Source organism: Vulpes vulpes, chromosome 1 (genome assembly GCF_048418805.1).
Source record: "Vulpes vulpes isolate BD-2025 chromosome 1, VulVul3, whole genome shotgun sequence".
Classification (NCBI taxonomy): Eukaryota; Metazoa; Chordata; class Mammalia; order Carnivora; family Canidae; genus Vulpes; species Vulpes vulpes.
Genome location: NC_132780.1, coordinates 6748341 through 6772992, shown reverse-complemented (window position 1 = coordinate 6772992; position 24652 = coordinate 6748341). Strand labels below are relative to the sequence as shown.

The following is a 24652-nucleotide window of genomic DNA, read 5'->3' as shown; positions in this document are numbered from 1 at the left end:
GCCTGATCCCGGGTCTCCGGGATCCTGACCTGAGCCCAAGGCAGATACTTAACTGATTGGGCCACGCAGGCACTCCTCATTTGTACTGAATTCTCCCAAATATGAAATATGTGTGTTTTTTTGCCTTAGAGCCTTAAAGATTTTTTCCTTATTTCATGATTTGAATATTGAAGTTTTTAAATGGAGGGGAAGAGTTAGATATATGTGACTAAATAACATTCTTTTCCAGAAATTTATCATTTGTTTCTTGGCCTCTGTTACATTGCTGTCATTTCTCATCCTCTAATTATAAATAAACAAGAAACAAAAACCTGAGTCCCTTTCTTTGATGCTTGACTTTTGATTCTGTCCTTGGCCCTTTACTTACTATGTATGTTTTCTACAATTACTCCTATCCTTCAGCCATGGATTCAGCTGTCAATATTAGGTTGATGGCTAATTCTTATCTTTCTTCATACCTCTAACTGCATATTGGATATTTCCATCTGGAAGTTCTATAGAAATTTCAAATTTTGCACATTCAGATTTTCATATCTCTCCTCATTCCTCCTGCCTTATTTCTCTTCCATCCCAACTTTCTCCATGTTCCCTTTCTCACTAGGCCACACAGTCACTTGGATAGGTTCTGAGACAGTTACCTGTGAGTCATGTCTAACTCTTTCAATTCTGTCACAAACCAGTACAAATCAGTGACCACTATCTTCAGTTTCCTGTATAATAGATGACGAATGCTTAAGTTTGCTAAGTTAAAAGTCAGCATCTTACAGCTTATTTCTACAATGATTTGTTTTCTTTCACAGTGTAGTACAAGATTAGGTAAACGTGAAGACTAAATATATGGTTCTTAATGAACTCTGATCCCTGAATACTAGCTACATAGTTCTTACATATTTTGACCACTGCATCTAAGTTTGATGACTTCATATTAATTAGTATTGGTTTTTACAGGAGACAGTGACATTTAAGGATGTGGCTGTGGACCTCACCCAGGAGGAATGGCAGCACATGAAACCTGCTCAGAGGAACTTGTACCGGGATGTGATGCTAGAGAACTACAGCAACCTAGTCACAGTGGGTAAGGGTAGCTTTGCAATTTTTCATGGAATTCCTTTCCATTTTTGAAGTGTATGAAGACTTTAACTTGCCAGGTGAATTTAGCCTTCCTTTTCTTCACATGATTCTATGTATTCATATTCAGGGTAAAGCCTGATTACTTTGTCTCACTTTGGAAATTCCTTTGTCCTCATCCTTCATGGGCCCTCAAGCCACTAAGACTCAGCCCAAGGTGTCGATGGTTGTCTTCAGCATTGACATCCAAGTTCTTTGCTGTTTCCTATAATAGGTTATCAAGTCACCAAACCAGATGTGATCTTCAAGTTGGAGCAAGAAGAGGAGCCATGGGTGATAGAGGAAGAAATGCTTGGGAGGCACTGTCCAGGTGAATAAGTAAAAAGCAGCTCTGAATGAGAAAGCCACAGGACAATTGTTCATGTGGTTGATACCATTTCACATTTTCCAAACTTTTCTTAAAGGCTGTAGTGTTCTAAGGGGACAAATGGTATGAATGGATTGGATTATTATGACCTTTCCAAATACTATATTGTTCCTATACTGGAACTATCTCCTTTTCCAAATTTTAAGGGGCTGGTAGTTCCATCTGATTTCAGGATGCCAACCTTCTTTAATTTGTTTAAAGCCTCACTTTCAGGATTATTGTCCCTCTGTGATCCTTAAACTCTCTTTTTCCTTTGTGATTGTAGTTTTAGTTTTTTTCCTTGTTCATTCAGTATTTCACAGATGTGTAATAATTTAAAAGTCTGTTTGTTTCACACTTAGATTTTGTTTCAGTTTCTTTCCATTTTGAAAGTTAATTCCATAAACTAACTTTCATAGATTTGACATCTTTAGAATGTTGAGATTTTCTATTAAAGAACTTGCTCTTTGTTCATATCTACTTTGTATCCTTCAGAAATGCTTTCCAACTTTTCCCTTTATAGCTTTTGTATATTAAGTTTATACCTAAGTATTAGATAAGAGAAAAAAAATCAGTACTATACATTATCCCGGTGCTTTCATCACTGTGCTTTCAGTTTGTCATTGGAAAGGAATCTATAAATTCATCTTTAGTTTAAGGTAAAATTGTATTCCTGAAAAACACAAGAGAATCAACTGAAAAGGTATAACAAATAGTAAAAGAATCCAATGAGATGGCAGGATATCAAGTTAACAAATAAAAATCAGTAGCTTTTATATATACATCAACGATCAAGTGGAAGATATAAAAGAAAGATTTATCATTTATCTTTTTATATCTTGTAGATTATAGTTGTAACAATAAAGACCAAATTTATAGTTCTAACAATAAAGGTAAAATACTGTTTGGGGCATTAGCATGTTCCAGTGTACAAAATAAAGTCCTGTCCTCATGGAATTTATAAATTTAGTGGAAACTAGAGTCCTTGAGTTTTTGCACATAAGAAAATATTTCTTACCCTTTATTATTTGGTTAATAGTTGGCTGTGTGTAAAATTCTTGAGCCATACTTTTTTGGTAGACAGTTCTCTGAAGACTTTAGATAATTCTCTGCTGTCTCCTGGCTTTGACTATTTCATGGAGACATCTGAAGCCTGATTGGTTCCCCTCATAGATTATTTGATTTGTTTGCCTTCAAGGCCCTTGGGTTTCTTTTTCCTTAAATCTTTAGAACTTTTGTGGTCTCTTGATCAGTCAGTATCAGTTTTTCATTTCAACTTGTATATTCATGTTTTTTGGTTCTAATTAGCATTATTATATAGAGCTGATGCAGATTCCTTTTACAATCATTGTCACTCATCTTTAAATGAGATTATTTCTTGCTGGACCCACTATTTACAGAAGAGTATTGAAGATTGTCCAGAAAAATGCTCTGAGTAAATAGGAAGCCCTTGTCACTCTTACCAGCCTCCTTTATCATTCAAGGTTTGTTTTTTTTTTTTTTTACTTATGATAGTCACAGAGAGAGGGAGAGAGAGAGAGGCAGAGACACAGGCAGAGGGAGAAGCAGGCTCCATGCACCAGGAGCCCGACGTGGGATTTGATCCCGGGTCTCCAGGATCGCGCCCTGGGCCAAAGGCAGGCGCCAAACCGCTGCACCACCCAGGGATCCCTCATTCAAGTTTTTGTACTGAGCATTGGTTTGCCCTTCACTCTTTCTGAATCAAAGATTATTAGTTGCATGCTTCCTCTAGCATACAGTATCTCTTCTATTCTGCTATGCGAACAGATTGCTTATATAAGAATAATGACTGCATCTTCTTATTTAGCTTTGTTTTCCCTACCATTTCATATGGCCAGATGAAGACCATTATGTTCCTGCTACCAGTCCCAACACATCTGGATCCCACTGTTGCAAAAAATAACTAATTCATTCTGCCCATAGAGTGTGCCTCCTGTTTGGAGGAAACTCTGTTACTATTCAGCTTTCTGTCTGAGATAGAAGAGAACAGCCACATTCTCCATGTTTCTTTCCTACCTGGTCCGATCTATCCCCTGCTCTGTCTTTATTTTCTGGAGTTGGAGTTTAGCTGCCTTTTAGTTTCCCTGAAGATATATTTTCTTTTTGTTCTTCTTCATATTTGCAGAGAGAGAGGAGACAGAGATGTTTAATTTGACCATATTGAAACAGGAAGTTCCTCTGCTATATTTTATCCCATGGATCACCCTTCTTGGAAATGTCTTTCTTTTTGCTCCTCTCTAAAAGATTGTTATCTCCTTAGCTCCTCTTTATTGTTTGTTTCCTGTTCCTTTAGGAAATGTCTTTTATGTGACTTCTTTTCTCAGCCCTCACTGGACATTATCCAGAGCCATTCTGAATTACATAAAGATCCTTTTTCCTTTATGTGCCTATATGACATAGGTGTGTTCTTGCCTTTTAGTCAGTATTTAACTACAGGAGTGGCAACATTTAATGTCTCTAGTGTTGTGAAACTCTTCACATCTTTGCCTTTAATTATGAGGGTTCTTACCTATTCTGGTTCTGTTATTTAACTTGGAACTCAATTTCTAATAAATGCTCCCCACCACTCATAGCCATTATAGATCGACCTCCATTTTTGACTTAACTTTCTACTTTATGTCTACCACAGTGATTTGGAGTCTTAAAACATACTGGTTATATATTTGATTTCTGAGACTTAATCCACCAAAAGTAGGGCTATCTTATTCTTCATGTAATGACTCATGAATTGATTGGTACAGAGCTATATTTGGAGAGATTTTTTTTTTTTTCTTACTGCTTTTGCTGTTTTAAATATTTATTTTGGGCGCCTGAGAGGCTCAGTTGGTTGAGTGTCTGCCTCTTAATTTCATCTCTGGTCATGGTCTCAGGGTCCCGCATGGGACTCACATTCAGCAAGGAGTCTGCATGGGATTCTCTCTCCCTCTGCCCCTCCCCTTGCTCATGTGCTCACTCTCTCTCAAATAAATAAGAATAAATCTTTAATAAATAAATAAAATATTTATTTCAAGACCTTCAAAGTAAATGTAGAGGATTTATTCAGGTCAGGTTAAAAAGGGCAGAGTCACATGAGATATTGTTGAAATCTTAAATTGCATATGAAGTGTTTTTTAGCAAATAAGGGAATCAGACAGAAAATACCTTAAAAATTTTAAGAGGAGGATTATAAAAGGAATAACAAGATAGAGAAAGTTTTTGGAAAAAATTTTTAAGCGACCTTGGCATTAAAGTTGTTTTCCTGTGAGATTTGTAGATTCTTTAGATTTATTTTAAAAATGAGAACAGGGGTGCCTCGGTGGCTCAGTGGTTAAGTGTCAAACTCTTGATTTTGGCTCAGGTCATGATCTCAGAGTTGTGAGGTGGAGCCCCACATTGAGCCCTTTGTTGGGCTCTGCACTAGGTGTGGAGCCTGCTTAAGATTCTCTCTCTCTCTCTCTCTCTCTCCCTCTGCCCCCACTTGCATGTGTGTGCACTCTTTCTAAAAATATTTTTTAATAAAATAAATAAGTAAAAATGAGAAAAACATAACATTAAAAGAAAACCAAATCATAAAAGTTTGGAGAGTAAAATTAGTATGACATGTTCATGGGGCAAAACTTGAAGCATAGCCTGATTGGAAAAGGGTAGACTTTAAAGGATAAGTGAAATGGAGGTTGGGTTATCTACATGAGTCAGAGAAGTCTGAAGTTTGCTAACCTTCATGCCCTCTTTTGTATTTATAAAATTTTATGGGCAATTTAGTTCAATTTTTTCCCTTTTTTATTTTTAAATTTATTTTAAGTTTTTTTTCTCTTTTTTAAATCACTGAAGCTGTAGTTTTGCCTTATGTATGTTGGCACTCAGATTACAATACAACGGTTGTTTATAGGCAGGGACTTAGAAGAAAACTGAATATAAAGATTAAAAAGTGTCTAATTATGTGAATTTTAAGTTACCTGGGGTTGAATCTAGAGAAACCATTATAGAGCTAATGATGTAGAGAAGAATATTATTATTTTAGGTAACAGTATGTCAGCCATGAAGAAAGAACAAAAGCAAAACACAACTGAATTTGCTGATTAGGGTAGTTTTAGTGTCTAGAAATGAACATAGGATAAACTGATAGTACCTGCTATTAGAACAATGCAGTGAATCATATCTTAAACAAAGATGGCTTGCCTTGTGATCATTGGATATTTATATGCCTTGTTCTTTATGCACTTATGAGAATGACTTACAATTAAGGGCACCCCGGGTGGCTCTGCGGTTTAGCGCCGCCTTCAGCCCAGGGCGTGATCCTGGAGACCTGGGATCGAGTCCCACGTCAGGCTCCCTGCATGGAGCCTGCTTCTCCCTCTGCCTGTGTCTCTGCCTGTCTCTCTCTCTCTGTGTCTCTCATGAATAAATGAATAAAATCTTTAAAAAAAAAAAAAGAGAGAATGACTGGCAATTAGATGCAAAGTTAAAGCTGTCTCCATCGTTATTACCAGTTTGGGGCTGGATTTAGTTTGGACAGCCTAAGCTTCAAGTGTTTTTATACAGAAATAAGGGAATTAAAACTTTATAAAGATAATTTGCCTCTCGTCTGCAGAATGGGTAAGATCTAAACTTCCTAGGATCATATTACAGTTAATCTTGGTGAAAGTAATGAAAATTTGGGTTACAATTTGCTTCTATAACCTAATACTACTGTTATTATTTTCCATTTATATTATTTCTTTCCTTTTTAATATGTATTTTTAATTTTTCTCAAAGTAATACATGTACTTGCTTTTTAAAAACATAGAAATACAAGGCTTATGACAGTCCCTTCTTCTAACCTCACATTTTACCTCATTTAGGGAATTATTTTCATTTCAATTTACTTAGCTATTTCTTTTAGCATTGACCTTTATTTCTAAATAAATATACTTTAACAATGTTTATCATAGTCATTTTCAAACATAGACAAAAATAGAATATATGGAATCCTCATACTTAGCTTCAACAGTGTTCAGCATTTTGCCAGATTTGTTTATCTGTCTCCCCCAGTTTCGTTTTGGTTTAGTTTGTGAACTATTTTACATTTCATCTTTAAATACTATTGTATATATCTCTAACAAGCAAAATTTATTTAAATAACCACAATATTATTATCACACCTAATAACATTAATAATAATTTCTTACTCTCATCTGATATTTAGTTCTGTTCCTATTTCCTTGATTGTCTCAAGAATATATTTTTATGGTTCATTTATTTGAATCAGGATCTAGATAAAGATTAGCACATTGCATTTGGTTGATATATCTCTTAGTTTTAATTCATAAGAGGTTCTCCTCCCCCCTTGCCCGCAACCCATTTTGCCCCCCACATTTTATTGGTATAGAATCCAGGCCATTTGTCTTTTAGAATAAAGGTCAGCAATTTTTCTCTTTAGAAAGCCAGATAATAAATAGGCTTTGTGGGCTAGATAAGGTCTCTGTCTTATATTTTCTCTCAACACCCTTTAAAAATGTAAAAAACGTTCCTGGCTCACAGGCTGCACAAAAATAATCTATTGCTATTTTTTGCCAACCCCTGCTCTAGAATGTCTCACATACAGGATTTGGCAGTTTGCTTCCTCATGTTGTTTTACATACTCCTATATCCCATTTTCCCTATAACCTGGCCTTATTGTATTCAAGTTCAGTTCTTTGGCAAGGATACTTTGTTGATGGAGCTGTGTACGTCATATTGCACTTTATCAGATTGGTTTATCTCACTTTTATATTGAGATTGATGAATAGAGGCTCAGTCAGTTCAGCATTTGACTTGATTTCACCTCAGGTTATGATCCCAAATTCGTGGGATTGAGCCACATGTCAGGCTCTGCACTCAGCATGGAGTCTGCTTGAGATTCTCCTTTCCCTCTGCCCTTCCCCCCAGTCTTGCTCTTTTCTCTCTCAAAACAAATAAAACCTTAAAAAAAAAGAGATTGGTAGGGGGATCCCTGGATGGCTCAGCAGTTGAGCGCCTGCCTTCAGTCCAGGGTGTGATTCTGGAGTCCCGGGATTGAGTCCCACGTCGGGCTCCCTGCATGGAGCCTGCTTCTCCTTCTGCCTGTCTCTGCCTCTCTCTCTCTATCTCTCATGGATAAATTAATAAAATCTTAAAAAAAAAAAATTAAAAAAAAGATTGGTGAATAAATTCATGTGTTCTGAATCAGGATCCATTAATTTTGAAGATTCATATTAACTTTCACTTAAGGGGGGATCCCTGGGTGGCGCAGTGGTTTGGCGCCTGCCTTTGGCCCAGGGCGCGATCCTGGAGTCCCGGGATCGAGTCCCACGTCGGGCTCCCGGTGCATGGAGCCTGCTTCTCCTTCTGCCTGTGTCTCTGCCTCTTTCTCTCTCTCTGTGTGTGACTATCATAAATAAATAAAAATTTATTAAAAAAAAAAACTTTCACTTAAGGCTTTTAGCAGCCATTGATAATCTTTGGCTAGATCTATTATTTTATTAGAGATTCCTTCTGCTTTTATTAGCTTTACTTCTCCCATAAATATGAATTCTAGGGGTGCCTGGTTGGCTCAGTCAGTGGACTGTACAACTCTTGATCTTAGAGTTGTGAGTCCAAGTCCTGCATGGGGTGTAGAGATTACTTAAAAAATAAAAATAAAAAAGGGATCCCTGGGTGGTGCAGCGGTTTGGTGCTTGCCTTTGGCCCAGGGCACGATCCTGGAGACCCGGGATCGAATCCCACGTCAGGCTCCCAGTGCATGGGGCCTGCTTCTCCCTCTGCCTGTGTCTCTGCCTCTCTCTCTCTCTCTCTGTGTGACTATCATAAATAAATTTAAAAAAAAATTAAAAAAAAAATAAAATAAAAGAACTCTGTCAGTAACTATTTGATCACCCTGACATACAGTTATTACAGGTCAGGAAAGAGAAATACTTGACTCCTTTCCTTTAAAACTTTTTCTTTTTAAGTAGGGACTTGAACTCAGGACCCTGAGATCAAGACCTGAGCTGAGACCAAGAATCAGACACTTAACTGACCAAGCCACTCAAAAACTTTGAGAATAATGATTGGTGTCCTAGCAATCTCCAGTTTGCCAAGTTAAATCATTATAAATTTATATAATGAGCATCAAAATAAATACTATATTATTCAGTGCATATAAATAATATATATAGAAAGACATTTAAAAGAATGTGTTTATATATTTTAACATAATTTATATATTTTATTTTTTAAATTTATATATTTTAAACATTTTTATATATATTATTAATCAGCTCATATTGTTAACAAATATATAGTATTTATTTTAAAGCTCAAATGGTCATATCATTAGCCAGAGGATTCTTTGGTTAATTTTATAAATTTCCTGCTCCAGACATAAAATAACTATTGCTCTAGAAACCCTATCTCCTTTAGTGGGAAATGATTTGGAAACCACAATCTGGGCATAATAGTTGCTCATTAGTACTAGGTTATCATTGCCTATAGAAATTGTAAGTGGGCAGCCCCGGTGGCACAGCGGTTTGGCGCCACCTGCAACCAGGGTGTGATCCTGGAGACCCGGGATCGAGTCCCCCATCGGGCTCCCTGCATGAAGCCGCCTTCTCCCTCTGCCTGTGTCTCTGCCTCTCTCTCTCTCTGTGTCTCCCATGAACAAATAAATAAAATATTAAAAAAAAAAAAAGAAATTGTAAGTGGACAAAACTAGGAAAATACACTTTTTAGAAAGAAAAAAATACATGTATTTATACTGATACATCCAATTCAAATTAAAAAGTGCAGAGTTGTTACTTACCTTTTTGTTTTGTTTTGTATCTCTTATACTGAAAATCTTGGTTCCTTATTGCATTAAAATATTTATTTGCTTAATCTATATATATTTCTCCACCTTGGCATTGCTTGAGCCCAGATGATTCTTTGGTGTAGGGGACTATCCTGTACGTTGTAGGATGTTTATGTAGGGTGTAAAATGTTTAGCAGCCTCTGTGACTTCTTATTAGGTGCTAGGAGCACCAGTCCCCTTTCCTTCCACTTTCCTAAGTTGTGACAGCCAAAAATGTTTCCAGATCTTTCATACATTGCCAAATGTCCAATTTGGGGGCCCAAATTCATCTGTCTCTCTTTCTCTTTATATATGTGTGTATGTGTATGTGTGTATACCATATTAACAAAATATTAACAAAAATACCAACATTACTAATAATGAAAAAGATTACTGGGTGGCACAGTAAGTTAAGTGACTAACTTTTGGTTTCAGCTCAGGTGTGATCTCAGAATGGTGATAGTGAGCCCTGCATGGGCTCCACACTCAGTGTGGAGTCTGCTTGAGATTCTCTCTCCCTTTCCCTTTGCCTTCCACTGTGCACATGAGCTTGCATGCTTGCTCACTCTCTTTCGCACACAAATTAATAAATAAATCTTAAAAAAAGAAAAAGACTACTGAATATAGTTTAAGATTTTTTTGGTTGTTTTTTTTTTTTTTTTTTCTCCATTAGGATATAGTCAAACTCTACTGTGTTTAAAGTCACTTGAAGTGATTATGGCCCTAACTTCATAGGTAGATTTACTCATTTCCATTTGTTTTCAATTTTTAAGAGTTATATTTGGCTTTCTTCTTCCTTTTTTGATATAATTTTTTGTTGTTGTTGTTAAGTAAAACATACACATGATTCCAATGTCAAAACTACAAAAAAGTCTGAGATGTCATGCTTTCATTCAGGATATATAAGTGGAAAAAAATCAATGTTCAGAGCAGCATTTAGAATATGCTACTTTTTAAATAAAGAGTAGGAGAGGCATATGTGTATGGATATATATTTAATATATATATTTTAAGAGAATATAAGAATAACTCCAGGGGATCCCTGGGTGGCGCAGTGGTTTGGCGCCTGCCTTTGGCCCAGGGCGCGATCCTGGAGACCCGGGATCGAATCCCACGTCGGGCTCCCGGTGCATGGAGCCTGCTTCTCCCTCTGCCTCTCTCTCTCTCTCTCTCTGTGACTATCATAAATAAATAAAAATTAAAAAAAAATAAGATAAGATACTATTAAAAAAAAAGAATAACTCCAAAATTAATAAAAATGCTTATCTGTCAGGCAGTGGAGGAATCAATGTCTTAGGGATAAGATGGAAGTTAGTCTTCTCTGAATATGCTGCTGTTTGGTAATTTCTAATTATTAAGTTGATACTAACGAAAAATGAGGTTTAGTACTCTTCACCACCACTACTTCCCCTTTTCTTTTTCTTTGAATATATCACAATTTTTGACTGATTTGGTTTTCACTGCTTACTTTGTTCTTTTAGTTGATAGACTATGTTACTGTGCCAAGAAGTGACTATTAATTACATAGCCTTATATTTTTTTGTCATTCCTAAAGTTACTACTTGCCTAATTTTTCTGTTTGCTTTGTTTCCTATATATTTTTAATTTTAATGAGACTCTCAAATGTTTGTTTAAATAGGGGATTCATCAGTGTCATTAGTTTTACTTATTTTCATGCATGAAAGGATAAAAAGAAAATTCTAAAAATCTTCTAACAAGTTTTTGTTGCTTTTTGAGTAGAACCTAGCAATTTTTTGTGGCATTGTAAATGCCAATTCTAGAATTTCAGTTCTGTGGGTCTATTGTTTTTAATCTTCTTGTCTCCTACCTGAAGGTAAATGCCAGCATTCATGAGGGACAAGCAACAGAAAGGGACTGGAAGTCTTACCATTCAATATAGACAAGTTTACATAATTCCTAGTGTTTTAGTATGAGGCTTCCTTTACATCTACTTCACTTGTTCCTAAGTCTAGAGCCTTTATAGTTCATTTTCTCTAGAGAGTAAGTCTTCCTTTTCCTGCTCAGGTGGTGAATACATGGCCACTTACTATGTGGGTTGTGTGAGAGGAGTATAGGTATTGGCAAAGATTCAGTTACGGAGAAAAGAGCTTATTAGCAGCTAATTTATATGAAAGTATTAGATGTCCTAAAGAACCTCTGGGAAGACTGAAGGACCAACTATAGGATAAGCTTTTGGGAATGAGTCTCAAAGTCATATCAGAAAAATGAGCTGCTAAGTGAGTTCCTTTCCCCACTACGATCAAGAATTTGCTTCTGATGGGGCACCTGGCTGGCTCACTTGGTGGAGCATGCAACTTTTGATCTCAGGGTTGTGAGTTTGAGCCCCATGTTGGGAGTAGAGCTTACTTTAAAAAAAAAAAAAGAGGGGTGCCTGGGTGGCTAAATCAGTTATGTGACTGCCTTCGGCTCAGGTCATGATCTCAGCATCCTGAGATTGATCCCCATGTTGGGCTCCCTGCTCAATGGGGAGTCTGCTTCTCCCTCTGCCCCTTCTCCTGCTCTCTCTCTCTCTCTCTCTCTCCCTCTCCCTCTCTCCCCCTCTCTCTCAAATAAATGATGATCTTGGGGCCCTGGGATTGAGCCCCATGTTGGGCTCCTTCCTCAGCAGGGAGTCTACTTCTCTCTCTTCCTCTGTCCCTTCCTGCCACATGCTCTCTCTCGCTCTCTCTCTTTCTCAAATAAAATCTTAAGAAAAAAAATTGCTTCTGATTGAACCAGGAAAAAGCCTCTATAGCCATAAGCTTTAGAACCCTACCACTTTTGTTATAGTATTTAGGTAAAATGCCCACTTTATTTCTAATTTTGTTTCTGAATTAAAATATTGTATGACCAATCTAAATCACATTCAGAACCCTGCATGCAAGCGTGTCTAGGAAATAGAATGCACCCTTTGCAGGATGGAAAAACATAGTATGAAGTTGGAAAGATGTACTTAATAATAATACTTGCCTCGGGGAGTGTAACTGTTCCCTATTCAGACTTTAATCCTTTTCAGGCATCTCTACCTTTTGAGTACCAAAATCCTCTAATTTGTTAGCTTTTCTAGTGTTTTGAAGCCAAATCACTTTGTTGCTTGACATTCGCATCTTTTTACTACTTTAACTTCTTAGCTGTGCCATTAATTAACAGTTCTTTATATTGCCTTTCATCTCCATTCTTTTGTTGAAATATCTTTTTCATCCTCTTTACGCTCCTGTTTCCTTTGTTCTTGTGAGTTTAACTCTTTTTTTTTTTTTTTACTGTCATTTTAATGGAATTTCAGGGAGGAGGAGAAATACATACATTCAATCCACTTTCCTAAGTTGTGACACTGTGTTTAACCACAAATGTTAGTATTATCCTCTGGTCATTTTGAGACTCTATCCAGTCCTTTATATAGTCACCCTTTCATTTTACTTATTCTGTTCATGTTACTTATTTCTGTCTAATATAAGCATACTTTAAAAGCAATCAAAGCTACTTAGGCCTATCAATGTCAGTTTTCTCTCCATTTCTGTAGTAGTTAACATCTTACAACTTAGAAACTAGGGTAATTTGCAGTTTGGATTTCTTTCATATTAGGAGACTAGAATCAACATAAAAGATCAAATCCAAATAGTAGCAAATTTCTGAATGTTATTAATAGTGTAGTAGCTGAAAAATGCAAAAGTACTATTGATCAAAATCAAATAGTAGCAAATTTCTGAATGTTATTAATAGTGTAGTAGCAGAAAAATTCAAAAGTAATCATTTTTGGTCCTCCATTTTAGAAGTTTGGGAAGTTGATGAACAGATCAAGAAGCAACAGGAAACTCTTGTGAGGAAAGTCACATCTATCTCCAAGAAAACTCTGATTAAGGAAAATGTCATTGAATGTAAAAGAGTTACAAAAATATTTCCTTTGAGCTCAGATATTCTTACTTCAAGACAAAACTTCTATGAATGTGACTCACTTGATAAGGGTTTGGAACATAATTTAGATTTACTTAGTTATGAGAAGGACTGTATAAGAGAGAAAAATTATGAATATAGTAAGTATGGGAAGCCATTTTACCATTGCTCATCCCATGTTCTAACTCCCTTTAAGTGTAATCAGTGTGGACAAGACTTCAGTCATAAATTTGACCTCATCAGACATGAGAGAATTCATGCTGGAGAAAAACCCTATGAATGTAAGGAATGTGGAAAAGCCTTCAGCAGGAAAGAAAATCTTATTACACATCAAAAAATTCATACTGGGGAAAAACCATATAAGTGTAATGAATGTGGAAAAGCTTTCATTCAGATGTCAAACCTTATTAGACACCAGAGAATTCATACAGGGGAGAAACCTTATGCATGTAAAGATTGTTGGAAAGCCTTCAGTCAGAAATCAAATCTCATTGAACATGAGAGAATTCATACTGGAGAAAAACCCTATGAATGTAAAGAATGTGGAAAATCCTTCAGCCAGAAGCAAAATCTTATTGAGCATGAGAAAATTCATACTGGGGAGAAACCTTATGCGTGTAATGAATGTGGTAGAGCCTTTTCTCGAATGTCATCTGTTACTCTACACATGAGAAGTCACACAGGGGAGAAACCTTATAAATGTAATAAATGTGGAAAAGCCTTCTCTCAATGCTCAGTGTTTATTATACATATGAGAAGTCATACAGGTGAGAAACCCTATGTATGTAGTGAATGTGGGAAAGCATTTTCTCAAAGTTCATCCCTTACTGTACATATGAGAAATCATACAGCTGAGAAACCCTATGAATGTAACGAGTGTGGAAAAGCCTTCAGCAGGAAAGAAAATCTTATTACACATCAGAAAATCCATACTGGAGAGAAACCATATGAATGTAATGAATGTGGGAAAGCTTTTATTCAGATGTCAAACCTCATTAGACACCAGAGAATTCATACTGGTGAGAAACCTTATGCATGTACAGTATGTGGGAAAGCCTTTAGTCAGAAATCAAATCTCACTGAACATGAGAAAATTCATACTGGAGAAAAACCCTATCATTGTAATCAATGTGGAAAAGCTTTCAGTCAGAGACAAAATCTCCTTGAACATGAAAAAATTCATACTGGAGAGAAACCGTTTAAATGTAATGAATGTGGTAAAGCCTTCTCTCGAATCTCATCTCTTACTCTTCATGTAAGAAGTCATACAGGGGAGAAACCTTACGAATGTAATAAATGTGGAAAAGCCTTCTCTCAATGCTCATTACTTATTATACATATGAGAAGTCATACTGGTGAGAAACCTTTTGAATGTAATGAATGTGGGAAAGCATTCTCTCAAAGAGCATCCCTTTCAATACATAAGAGAGGGCATACAGGTGAGAAACGCCGAGTATACTAAATGAGGGAAGGCCTTTTCTTAAATTCAACTCATGCTTTACTTTTGAAACATATTGGTCCAAACAAAAAGATGAAAATCTTTATGGAAAAATTGTAAAACTTCATTGAAGGGCATAAGACTTGAATAAATCAAGAGAGATATCATATATGGAGATGGAAAGCCCCAATCATAAAAATGTCAGTTCTCTTTGAATTAATCTATAGACCTAATATAGTTCCAAACATCTAACAAGAATCTTCTAGGATATTTACAAAATGATTCTAAAATTCATGTGAAATGGAAGTCCCTGGATTTCTGAGACAGTTTTGAAAAAGAACAGAGAGGACACATCTTTTACCATATACTACACAAAAGTTAATGGTCATTAAGTAGTCTGTGGTATTAGAGCATGGATAGTTAAATAAACAGATTTTACAGGATAGAATGCCTAGAAATAAATAAATGATTATACATGAATGTGGTGCATATTAGACATGATATCATGAATCAGTAGGGAAATGACAGCCAATAAAATTCATTGGAGGATTTGGTTCTCCATTTTGAGGGGAAAAAAACTACATGCAATCTTACAATGTATAAAGAAACAGAATTCCAAAGGATTTGAACACTGGAATGTAAAAAACCAAACTGAAGTTCTTGGAAGGAAATACAAAAATGATGTCTCACCTTGAGGCAGGGAAGCATTTTTTAAAAAACAAAAGGACCCTGCCTTTCAATTTCTGTATATTCATTCTAAAGAAATTCACAAATCCCATAAAAAATATATATATGAATTGAAAACAAGCTAAATATTGATGGGGTAATGGATAAATAACGTGATATAGTCAAATAATGGAATAGTATACAGTAGTTAAAAATAATAGACCAGATCTGTACTTTGCAACATGGGTAGTTGTGTAAAACAGTATAGAGTGAAAAAAATCAAGATCCCCAAATGAAACATTGTATAATGACATTCATGTAAGTTGGAATTAAATCATAAAGAATAGTATTGTTTTTATTATTGAAATATGTATGTATTTAAGATGGACTAGAAGGGTACTACATACCAAATTATTGTTAGTATTGTCTCTGCCAAGAGATTAGGATTGAGGGTGTTGATCAGAGGGGGCTTTTAGCTTTATTTGTAATTTTTATGCCTTAAAAAAGATTGATAGCATATAAAATAAAATTTAAAGTTAATGATACACAGTGGCAATATGGATGTCTTGTCTTAATGGTGTTTATGTAGTTATTTTTCAAAATTTGTGGACTAGGGGATACCTGTGCCCATAGAAAAAAATATTATGATGGATCCATATGCCATATCAGATGTTGAACCATTTTATCCAAAATATTTCCAGAAAATTAATAATTAGAAGTGATAGTCCTATTTACTATATAATATGAAATTAGTATACTTTATCAATCTTATGATGCTTTTTTTCACATTTTAACATTTCTAAAATTGTGACTCATCTAACCAATTATGTCTTAGGTTTAAGTATATATGTAATTATTAAAAATTTGAAAATCAGATGGCAGTGTGATAAATCAAGTATTATTTGCCATTTTAGGGCATCATAGTCTATTAATGATCCCTACTCTCTCAGTATGTCTCTTATTATTTGACAATAGTTGTGTTAGATTCATAGCTAACTAGTAGGTAATATATTTAGAGTCATTGTGTAGAGAATAAGATTTTCCTGAGAAATTGACTAGGTGAGATCAGTTTTCTTGACCTGTAAGTTTCCATACAACCAGGATAGACATTAATATCATTGTTAATCATTACAACATTTTGAAATGAGATAGGTTTTATTTTCTTGAGATGGCCATAAGAAATTTTGTAACAAAGCTTCGCTCTTAATCTACAGATCATTTTACTCCTTTCACAACCCTTGATTTATATGACCTATCTCATTTTGGTTGGAAGTGGTAGTAGTCTCAGATCCTGAGCAGTAATAACAGAGTTCTAAAAGGATCTCATTCCTTATAATAGTATATGAACCAACCCTTACTTAAGGTAATGTTTTATCCCAGTATCTCTACAATATTACTTGATATACAGAAAACCATTAGTGCCTTCTTTAAAAGGAGATTAGAGTTGGGGCTGTTGATCAAAAGGGAACTTTAACAATGAATGTTTGAATGGTAACTATATTTGTTTGAAGGTGATTTCACAAAACAACTCAAACTACAGCTGTGATATACAAACATGACTGTATCAATTTTGACTTTTATTAGCTTTTTTTAAAGCTTGACAGTGATTTATTGTATTTGTAAATTGCAGGGACGGATTTTCATGAAAACAATTTACCAAAACTTAAGTAACTAAATGAGTATTGTCATTTCATAGCGTCTTCTTTAATAGGTTTTATGCTAAGTCCAATTTTGCCAACACATCTAATTTTTGTAGACTTTTATTTTCAAAAATAGTTTTCAAAATTCATGTGTTATCTACGTAACAAAACCCGTGTTTGATGAGGATGTGCAGAAATTGGAAACCTAAAAAAAAAAAAAAAGAAAGAAATTGGAAACCTTGTGCATTGTTGGTTGGAAAGTAAAATTGTACAGCTGCTGAGGAAGACAGTTTGGCAGTTCCTTAATAAGTTAGACCTATAATTACCATATGATTCTGCATTTCTGTACCTAAGTAGACATCCAGAAGAATCGAAACCAGGGGCTCAAATTGATCCTTGTACACCAGTGTTCATAGCAGCATATTCAGAATAGCCAAAAAATGGAAACAGTCCAACTGTCCAGTAATGGATAAATGGATAAACAAAATGTGAGATATACATACAATGGAATATTATTCAGCCATACAAAAGAAAGAAATTCTGACTCATACAAAATGTAAATAAATCTTGGAAACAATATGCTAAATGAATCAACCCAGACTTTTATGTTCTTCTATGAACAAAAATTGTATGATTCCACTTATATGAAGTAACTAAACTAGGCAAATTCATAGAGAAAGTAGAATAGATTGAGATTACTGGGGTGTGGAGGAAGAAATGGAGTTTGTTTAATGAGTAAATTGGTTCTGTTGCAGATGAGAAAGTAGTAATGGTGATTATATAGCATTATGTATGTATATATTTATGACCACTTAATTGTACACATAAAAATTGTCAAAATGTTAAGCTTCATGTTCTTTTATATTTTAACACACATGCACATATACAAGTTTACAAATACTCTATTTTGTAATGCCAATATCTGAGTTACTTAAGTCATTCTCTATTGATAACTTTCTCTTGACTCTTTCTCATCTTTCTTATATTTTTGCTTATGTAGTAATTTTGATTGTGTACTGAACATTGTGAATGATATGTTTCAGAGATTCTCAATTTTGTTATAATTTTCTGGAGAATGTTTACTTTTGTCCTATAAATAGTTTTAACTTGGCTGGATTTAAAATCCAATCTCTGTCCCCTGATTTTCTGCAGTAGCTGAAATATCTGCTCTTCCGTCTTTTAGCTATTTATTTCTAAAGATTCTTTGGAATTTACATAAATTTGTAAGGTTCAGGCATCAAAGATTTGGGCCAAATTTTTATGTAAACGTTGAATCTTCCCTCTGTAGCTCCCTCCTTTCTGGGATTTAACTCTTTTTTTAAACTAGCAGCCTCCAACTTCATCCTCCCACTTCTCAAGCCAATAAGATTGTGGCTTTTTACTTGCTTTTAGCTACCCTATGCCACAGAGGCTGGGAAGTACCAGTATGTGATAATCTGTATAAATACTAATGTCTCACAGTATACTTTTTTTTCAAAGGTCAACTCCCCTTCAGTTTTTTGTCTGTTTCTGGTATTCCCTGATGCCTTCACATGGTGCATGCACGTGTGCATGTGTATGTGTGTGTGCAGAATAGATGTAGTCAAGAGTTTATTATCTTTTATTAGTCAGTCTGAAATAAGGTAGCTTTCCACTACTAAAAGTGGAACTAGAAGATGACGTTTGAGCAAAGGAAGTAAGGGAATGAGTCATGGAGGAATTTGGATAAAGAACACTTAACTATACAGAATAGAAACTTCAAAGACCCTGCAATGATTAGGGTGCCTGGGTGGCTCAGTCAGTTAAATGTCTTCCTTCAGCTCAGGTTGTGATCCTGAAATCCTAGGATCCAGCCCTGCATCAGGCTCTCTGCTCCACCAGGATTCTGCTTCTCCCTCCCCCTCTGTGCTCTCTCTCTTTCTCTCAAGTAAATAAAATCTTAAAAACAACAACAACCACAAAGACCCTGCAATAAGACCATGCCAGACATATTCAAGAAGTGGTAAGGAGTAGGACACTATGGTCAAAGTAAAGAAGACAGTAGTAAGTGATGAAGTTTAGAAAGAGATTGAGCGCCAGATTAAGTACCTTGAAGATGAGTTTAGGAAGGAATTTAGGTTTTGTAAAAAAAAAAAAAAAAAGGAAAACCATTGGAAGGCTTTAAGCAAAGAATTGACACAATCTGACTTACATTTTAAAGGAATTGTCTTAAAGGACCTAATAATAATAGAGATTAGAGGAGGAAGTGTGGAAGCACAGATACCAATCAAAAGGCTTGAGGTAATATTCACTTGAATCTGGGTGATAATGGTTGATAATACATCAACTTCTCAATACTAGAAGTAGCAAATTTCTTGAGATACTTTCAAGGTAGAGCTGTAAAGACTTGGCTGATAGGTTCAATATCAGTAAATGATATCTTAAACTGCATTCATCACATTGCAGCTAAACCAGACATTTGTTACAAAAAACATAGGACCTCTCAGTGTATCAGAAAACAAAGTTATCAAAGACTGTTGGGCTCATTAGAAGGCTCATTAGAAGAAGGGATCCCTGGGTGGCTCAGCGGTTTAGCGCCTGCCTTTGGCCCAGGACGCGATTCTGGAGTCCCGGGATCAAGTCCCGCGTCGGGCTCGATCTAAGCAGGCAATGGAGCCTGCTTCTCCCTCCTCCTGTGTCTCTGCCTCTCTCTCCATGTCTATCATAAATAAATTAATACATAAATATTAAAAAGAAGAGAAGAAGTAAAGCTATAGCCAAGATTTTTGGCCTGATCAACTTGAAAGATGCAATGTCTATCTCTTGAGTTGGAAGAGCTGCAGGATGAGCTGTTTTGGGAGTCTAGATGCCAGAAAGTTTGCCTAGATTTCCAAGCACAGGAATATACTAGACAGTAGATAAATGGATCTAGAATCCACGGGAGAAGTATGAATAGATACACTTTCATGAGTTGTTAGAATATTCATTGTACTTAAAGCCAGTGAACTGGATGAGAAGAAATGTAATGACTGACTTTTTGGAGGAACTCCAGCATTTAGAGGTCAGAGAAATAAAGAGGAAGCACAGGAGACAAGAAAGTAGAGCCAAGGAATTAGGACAAAAACCCAGAGGGTAATGTTCTGAAAGCAAAGTGAAGAAAGTGTTTTTAAAAAGAGAAAATTAATTTTAATGAATTTTGTTAATTGGTCAAGTAAAGACAAGACTGAGAAACTGACAGTGAGTTATTTAGCAATGTCATTGGTGAACTTGATGAGTAGTTTAAGTGGTATGGAGTAAAATCCTGAGAGTAAAGAGAGGAGATAGAGGTAAAATGACTATAGTGATGGGAGACTACAATCTGTCTCACTGACTGATCAAGCAGACAAAGATGATTAGACTTAAGATAATTTGAGCAGCATAATTAACAAATTTGACCTATTGGGAAATACCTAGAACATGCAGCTGACCACTTCAAAATACACCTTCTTTCCAAGGAAACATGAAGCATTTATGGAAGTTGACCATAAAGTATCAATTTCACTCGTGTAATTTAAGAAACCAGACAAAGGAAGAAAAAAACCAAACATACCAAAACACAGACTCTTCAGAGAACAGAGAACAAACGTGGTTACCAGAAGAAAGGTGGGTGGGAGAAAGGGTGAAATAAATAAAAAGGATTAAGAGTATAGTTATGATGAGTACTAAGGAATGTATAGAATTGTTGAATCTTATTGTACATTTGAAACTAACATAACACTGTATGTTAATTATACTTCAATAAAAAAAAAAGTATCAACCAAATATCAGTAAATGATATCTTAAACTGCATTCATCACATTGCAGCTAAACCAGACATCTGTTACAAAAAGCATAGGACCTCTCAGTGTATCAGAAAACAAAGTTATCAAAGACTGTTGGGGTCATTCAAAAAGACATTCGAGTTAACTTGCAAGGACTTTCACTGATCAAAGAGAAGATAATTTTAACAAGGAAAAGAGAAATGACTACAGAGGATTGAAATACAGCAATCTGTAAAAATCCTTATGATCAAATAATGCTGCAAGAAATCAGAAGTCATGTTTGGCCACTAGTGGTAGTGGTAGCAACTCCTTATATTGAAAACATAATTAAAAAATATATTCTACTTTCTCCATATGAATTCTATTTCATAGTGCCAGATAGTCCTAATAGAGGTATCAAACAACAACGTATAAGGAAAAGATCTATACAGAATAATTCTAATTCATAATTGTAAGAAGAACACTAGAATTAGAAAATTCAATATTTTACAACCTCAATAAAATAACTGATTCAAGCAGTAAACATCAGTGTATGCTAAAACCTAAATAAAGGGTGATTGAGAAAAGGATGTTTTTAGGATACGAAAGTGTCACCCTATATAAAATTCAACTTTAAAGTGGAAAGATCAGTTTCATCACTGGTCAATCTCAGCCTCAAAGTAGGACAATTAAATACTATGTGCTAATTGATGTTACATAAAGACAGAGCCAATAATTTAAGAAATCGAATCAAACATTTCATTTAATATTATACATAAAATGTAGAGAAAAATAAGTAATGCCAAAAAGAAGCAATCAGGCAAGTCCCAAATGTATTTTCTTTAATACAGCTGACATACTGATTCGTTAAGGCAATGGCATGAAGAGGACTATTCTTGATTAAGAAAGACTTGAGGAACAAAAATTAAATGCAACGCATGGACCCTGTTTGAATACTTTTTGATGAAAACAATAGCAAAAAGATACTTATGAATATAGTGATAACTTACTGCATTTTTCTGATAACTATTAGTGTGGAATACCTTTTTATATATTGTTGGCCATTTAGAGATCTTCATTTGTGAAGTGCATATTATAGTCTATTGCCCATATATTTATTGGCTCATCTGTATTAATCTGTGGATATATGTTCTGGATGCATATCCTTTGTCAGATCTATGCATTATCTTCTAGTAGCTTGACTTTTTTACTTAATGGTATCTCTTGATGAATAGGATTTCTTAAATCTTAGTGGCATCTAATTTATCAATATATTTTCTTTTATGGTTAGTGCTTTTTGTGTCCAATTTTAAAAATCTTTGCCTATAGCAGGGCTTCTGGGGGACTCAGTCAGTTAAGCATCTGCCTTTGGCTCAGGTCATAATCCGAGAGTCCTTGGATCAAACCCTGTGGTGGGCTTCCTGCTCCACAGGGAATCTGCTTCTCCCTCATCCTTTGCCCCTCCTTTTGCTCATGCTTACTCTCTTATGCGCTCTCTCTCTCTCTGTCTCTGTCTCTTTCTCTCTCTCTCTCTCTCAAATAAATAAATAAATAAGTAAATAAATAAGTAAGTAATAAAATCTTTAATAAAAACTTTTGCCTGTGCCAGTATCATTAAGGTCTTTCCCTATGGCTTCTTCTAGAGATTTTATGTTTACCTTATACATATACATATACCTTATACATATAGGTCTATTATCGAGTTTGAATTACTATGTATAATTTGAACTAAGGATCAAGGTTCATTTTTTTCCTCACATGCATATCCAGTTGACTTAGCACTGTGCATTAAAAAGACCATTCTTTAACCATTGAATTTCAGTGGCTTCTTTGTCATAAACTAGGTATCTAAGTATACTTAGGCTGTTTCTGGACTATTCTCTTCTACTGATAGAACAATTCTGTTCCATTGATCTACCTAACTTATCTTTGCACTAAACCACAGTCTTCTTTACTGTGACTTTAGCACAGTCTTGATATCTGGGAATATAAATCTTTCAGCTTCTTCACATTTCCTTAGTTACATAGATCCTTTGCATTTCTGTACATATTTTGGAATTAGCCTGCCAGTTTCCACAAAAATTGTGCTGAAATTTTTATTGGGACTACATTGAATTTATAGAACAATTTGAATAAAAATTAACATCTTAATCTTAAAATCAGTGAATGTGGGGAGTACCTGGGTGGCTCAGTCAGTTGGGCTTCCGATGCTTGATTTTGGCTCCAGTCAAGATCTCAGGGTCATGGGATTGGCCCTCCATAGGGTTCCCCACGTGGTGCAGAGCCTGCTTGAGATTCTCTCTCTCCCTCTCCTTCTGCCCCTGTCCCTGCTCACGTGTGCTCTTTCTCAAAAAAAAAAAAAAAAAAAAAAAGTATGTGATATATCTAGGCCACCATTCATTCCAATACAGATGGAGAAAGCATATCGGGCCAGTGAGGAAAGAAGGAACAGTTGAATCAGTGGAACAGGAGAATTTGGTATTTTATTTGGCGAAAAGATGAAATCTGACCTTCAAAAATACACAAAAATAAAACCATATAGATGAAGAGTTTTATGTTAAAAATAAAACTTAAAACACTGGTAAAAAAAATCTAGTTGAATATCTTCTCGACTTTGGGTAAGGAAATTTTTTTTTTAAGATTTTATTTATTTATTCATGAGAGACACAGGGAGAGAGAGAGAGAGGCAGAGGGAGAAGCAGGTGCCATGCAGGGAGCCCAAAGTGGGACTCGATCCCGGGTCTCCAGGATCACGCCCTGGACTGAAGGTGGCACTAAACCACTGAGCCACCAGGGCTGCCCAATGTTTTTTAAATAAAGCACACCAATTATTGCCTAAAAATGAAAGAATTGATATATTTGGCCATCTTAAGTGGTCACCCATCAAATGAATTTTTTTTTTAAGTAGGCCCAGCATTGGGCTTAAATTCACAACTCTGAGATTAAGACCTGAGCTGAGATCAAGAGTTGGTTGCTTAACCAAGTGAGCCAACCAGGTACCCCTCAGTTGAAATTTTAAACAACAACAACAACAAGTTATAAATTAGGAAGAGACATTTGCCATAACCATAACTAATAAAGAATTGATATAAAGAATATATATTTTTTAAACATTTTTAAAATCAGTAAGAAAAGCAAAACAACCCAGTAGGACTATTGACAGGAAACATAAGCACACATTTTTTAAAAATGTATGAGATGAATAAATATAGAGAAATGTTCAGTGTAATTAGAGGTAGAGGAAATGCGAATTTAAAACCACAGCAAAATATCATTTTACATCCTTGTAACTAGGAAAAGTTAGAGTCTAACAATAACGTATCACTCAAGCCCTCACAAGAAATGGCCCTTCAAATTGAGTAAGTTAAGCAGAGGTTATTACAAGAACTGGTTATAAAAATGTGTCTAGAGTATAGAGAAACCACAATATCCTGAGGCAGAGATCCATTATTACCCTAAGTGTGAGAGGAGTCAGTGGATGAGACTACCAGAACTCCAAAACAATACTGTGTGGAAGGGATATTTAGGAACTGAGACCCTTAGTTGAGGGACAGAGCCAACACCACACTTCCACAGGGACAAAATGGGAGTAGGGGTATAAATACTTCACTCACTCTCTCTGATCTAGTAGGCCTCCCATTGGATGAATGCAACTAGAAACCAGGGGGGAAAAGTTACAAATTAGGATTATATATATTTGCTATACACAAAGCTGACATTGATGCAGTCCATACAGGTCAACCTCAGGGCACAGAGTAGGATGAAGAAGGGTAGAAAATCGATCTGTAGGGGCTGTTCAGCACAAATACCAAAAGTTGGAGAGGATGTGTTTTCCCAAGTTCTGTTATTCATTGCTAGTAGGAACTTAAATTAGTAAGCCATCTTGGAAAATAGTTTGGCAGTTTAATTTTATCTTCTATGGTTGAACATCTACATGCCCAGGAACTCCATTCCTAGGAATACACCCAAGTTCTTACACGAGGAGACATGTACAAGAATGTA

At 35.5% G+C, this 24652-nt stretch overlaps 1 protein-coding gene across 14 annotated transcripts in view; it reads left to right on the top strand.

Annotated features, from left to right (window-relative positions):
- The window catches only part of ZNF568 (zinc finger protein 568), an 82449-nt gene that overhangs the window by 26783 nt on the left and 31014 nt on the right, over positions 1 to 24652 (top strand). For 8 of the 14 annotated variants that reach the window (XM_072747698.1, XM_026010208.2, XM_072747747.1 and 5 more), the window contains 2 exons: positions 949 to 1075; positions 1343 to 1438. In XM_072747698.1, coding sequence (XP_072603799.1) covers positions 949 to 1075; positions 1343 to 1438 — 223 coding nt within the window. Of the gene's footprint in view, positions 1 to 948; positions 1076 to 1342; positions 1439 to 13048; positions 15819 to 24652 lie in introns of those variants that run through there. The other 6 variants (XM_072748014.1, XM_026010215.2, XM_072748119.1 and 3 more) reach the window with 1 other exon arrangement.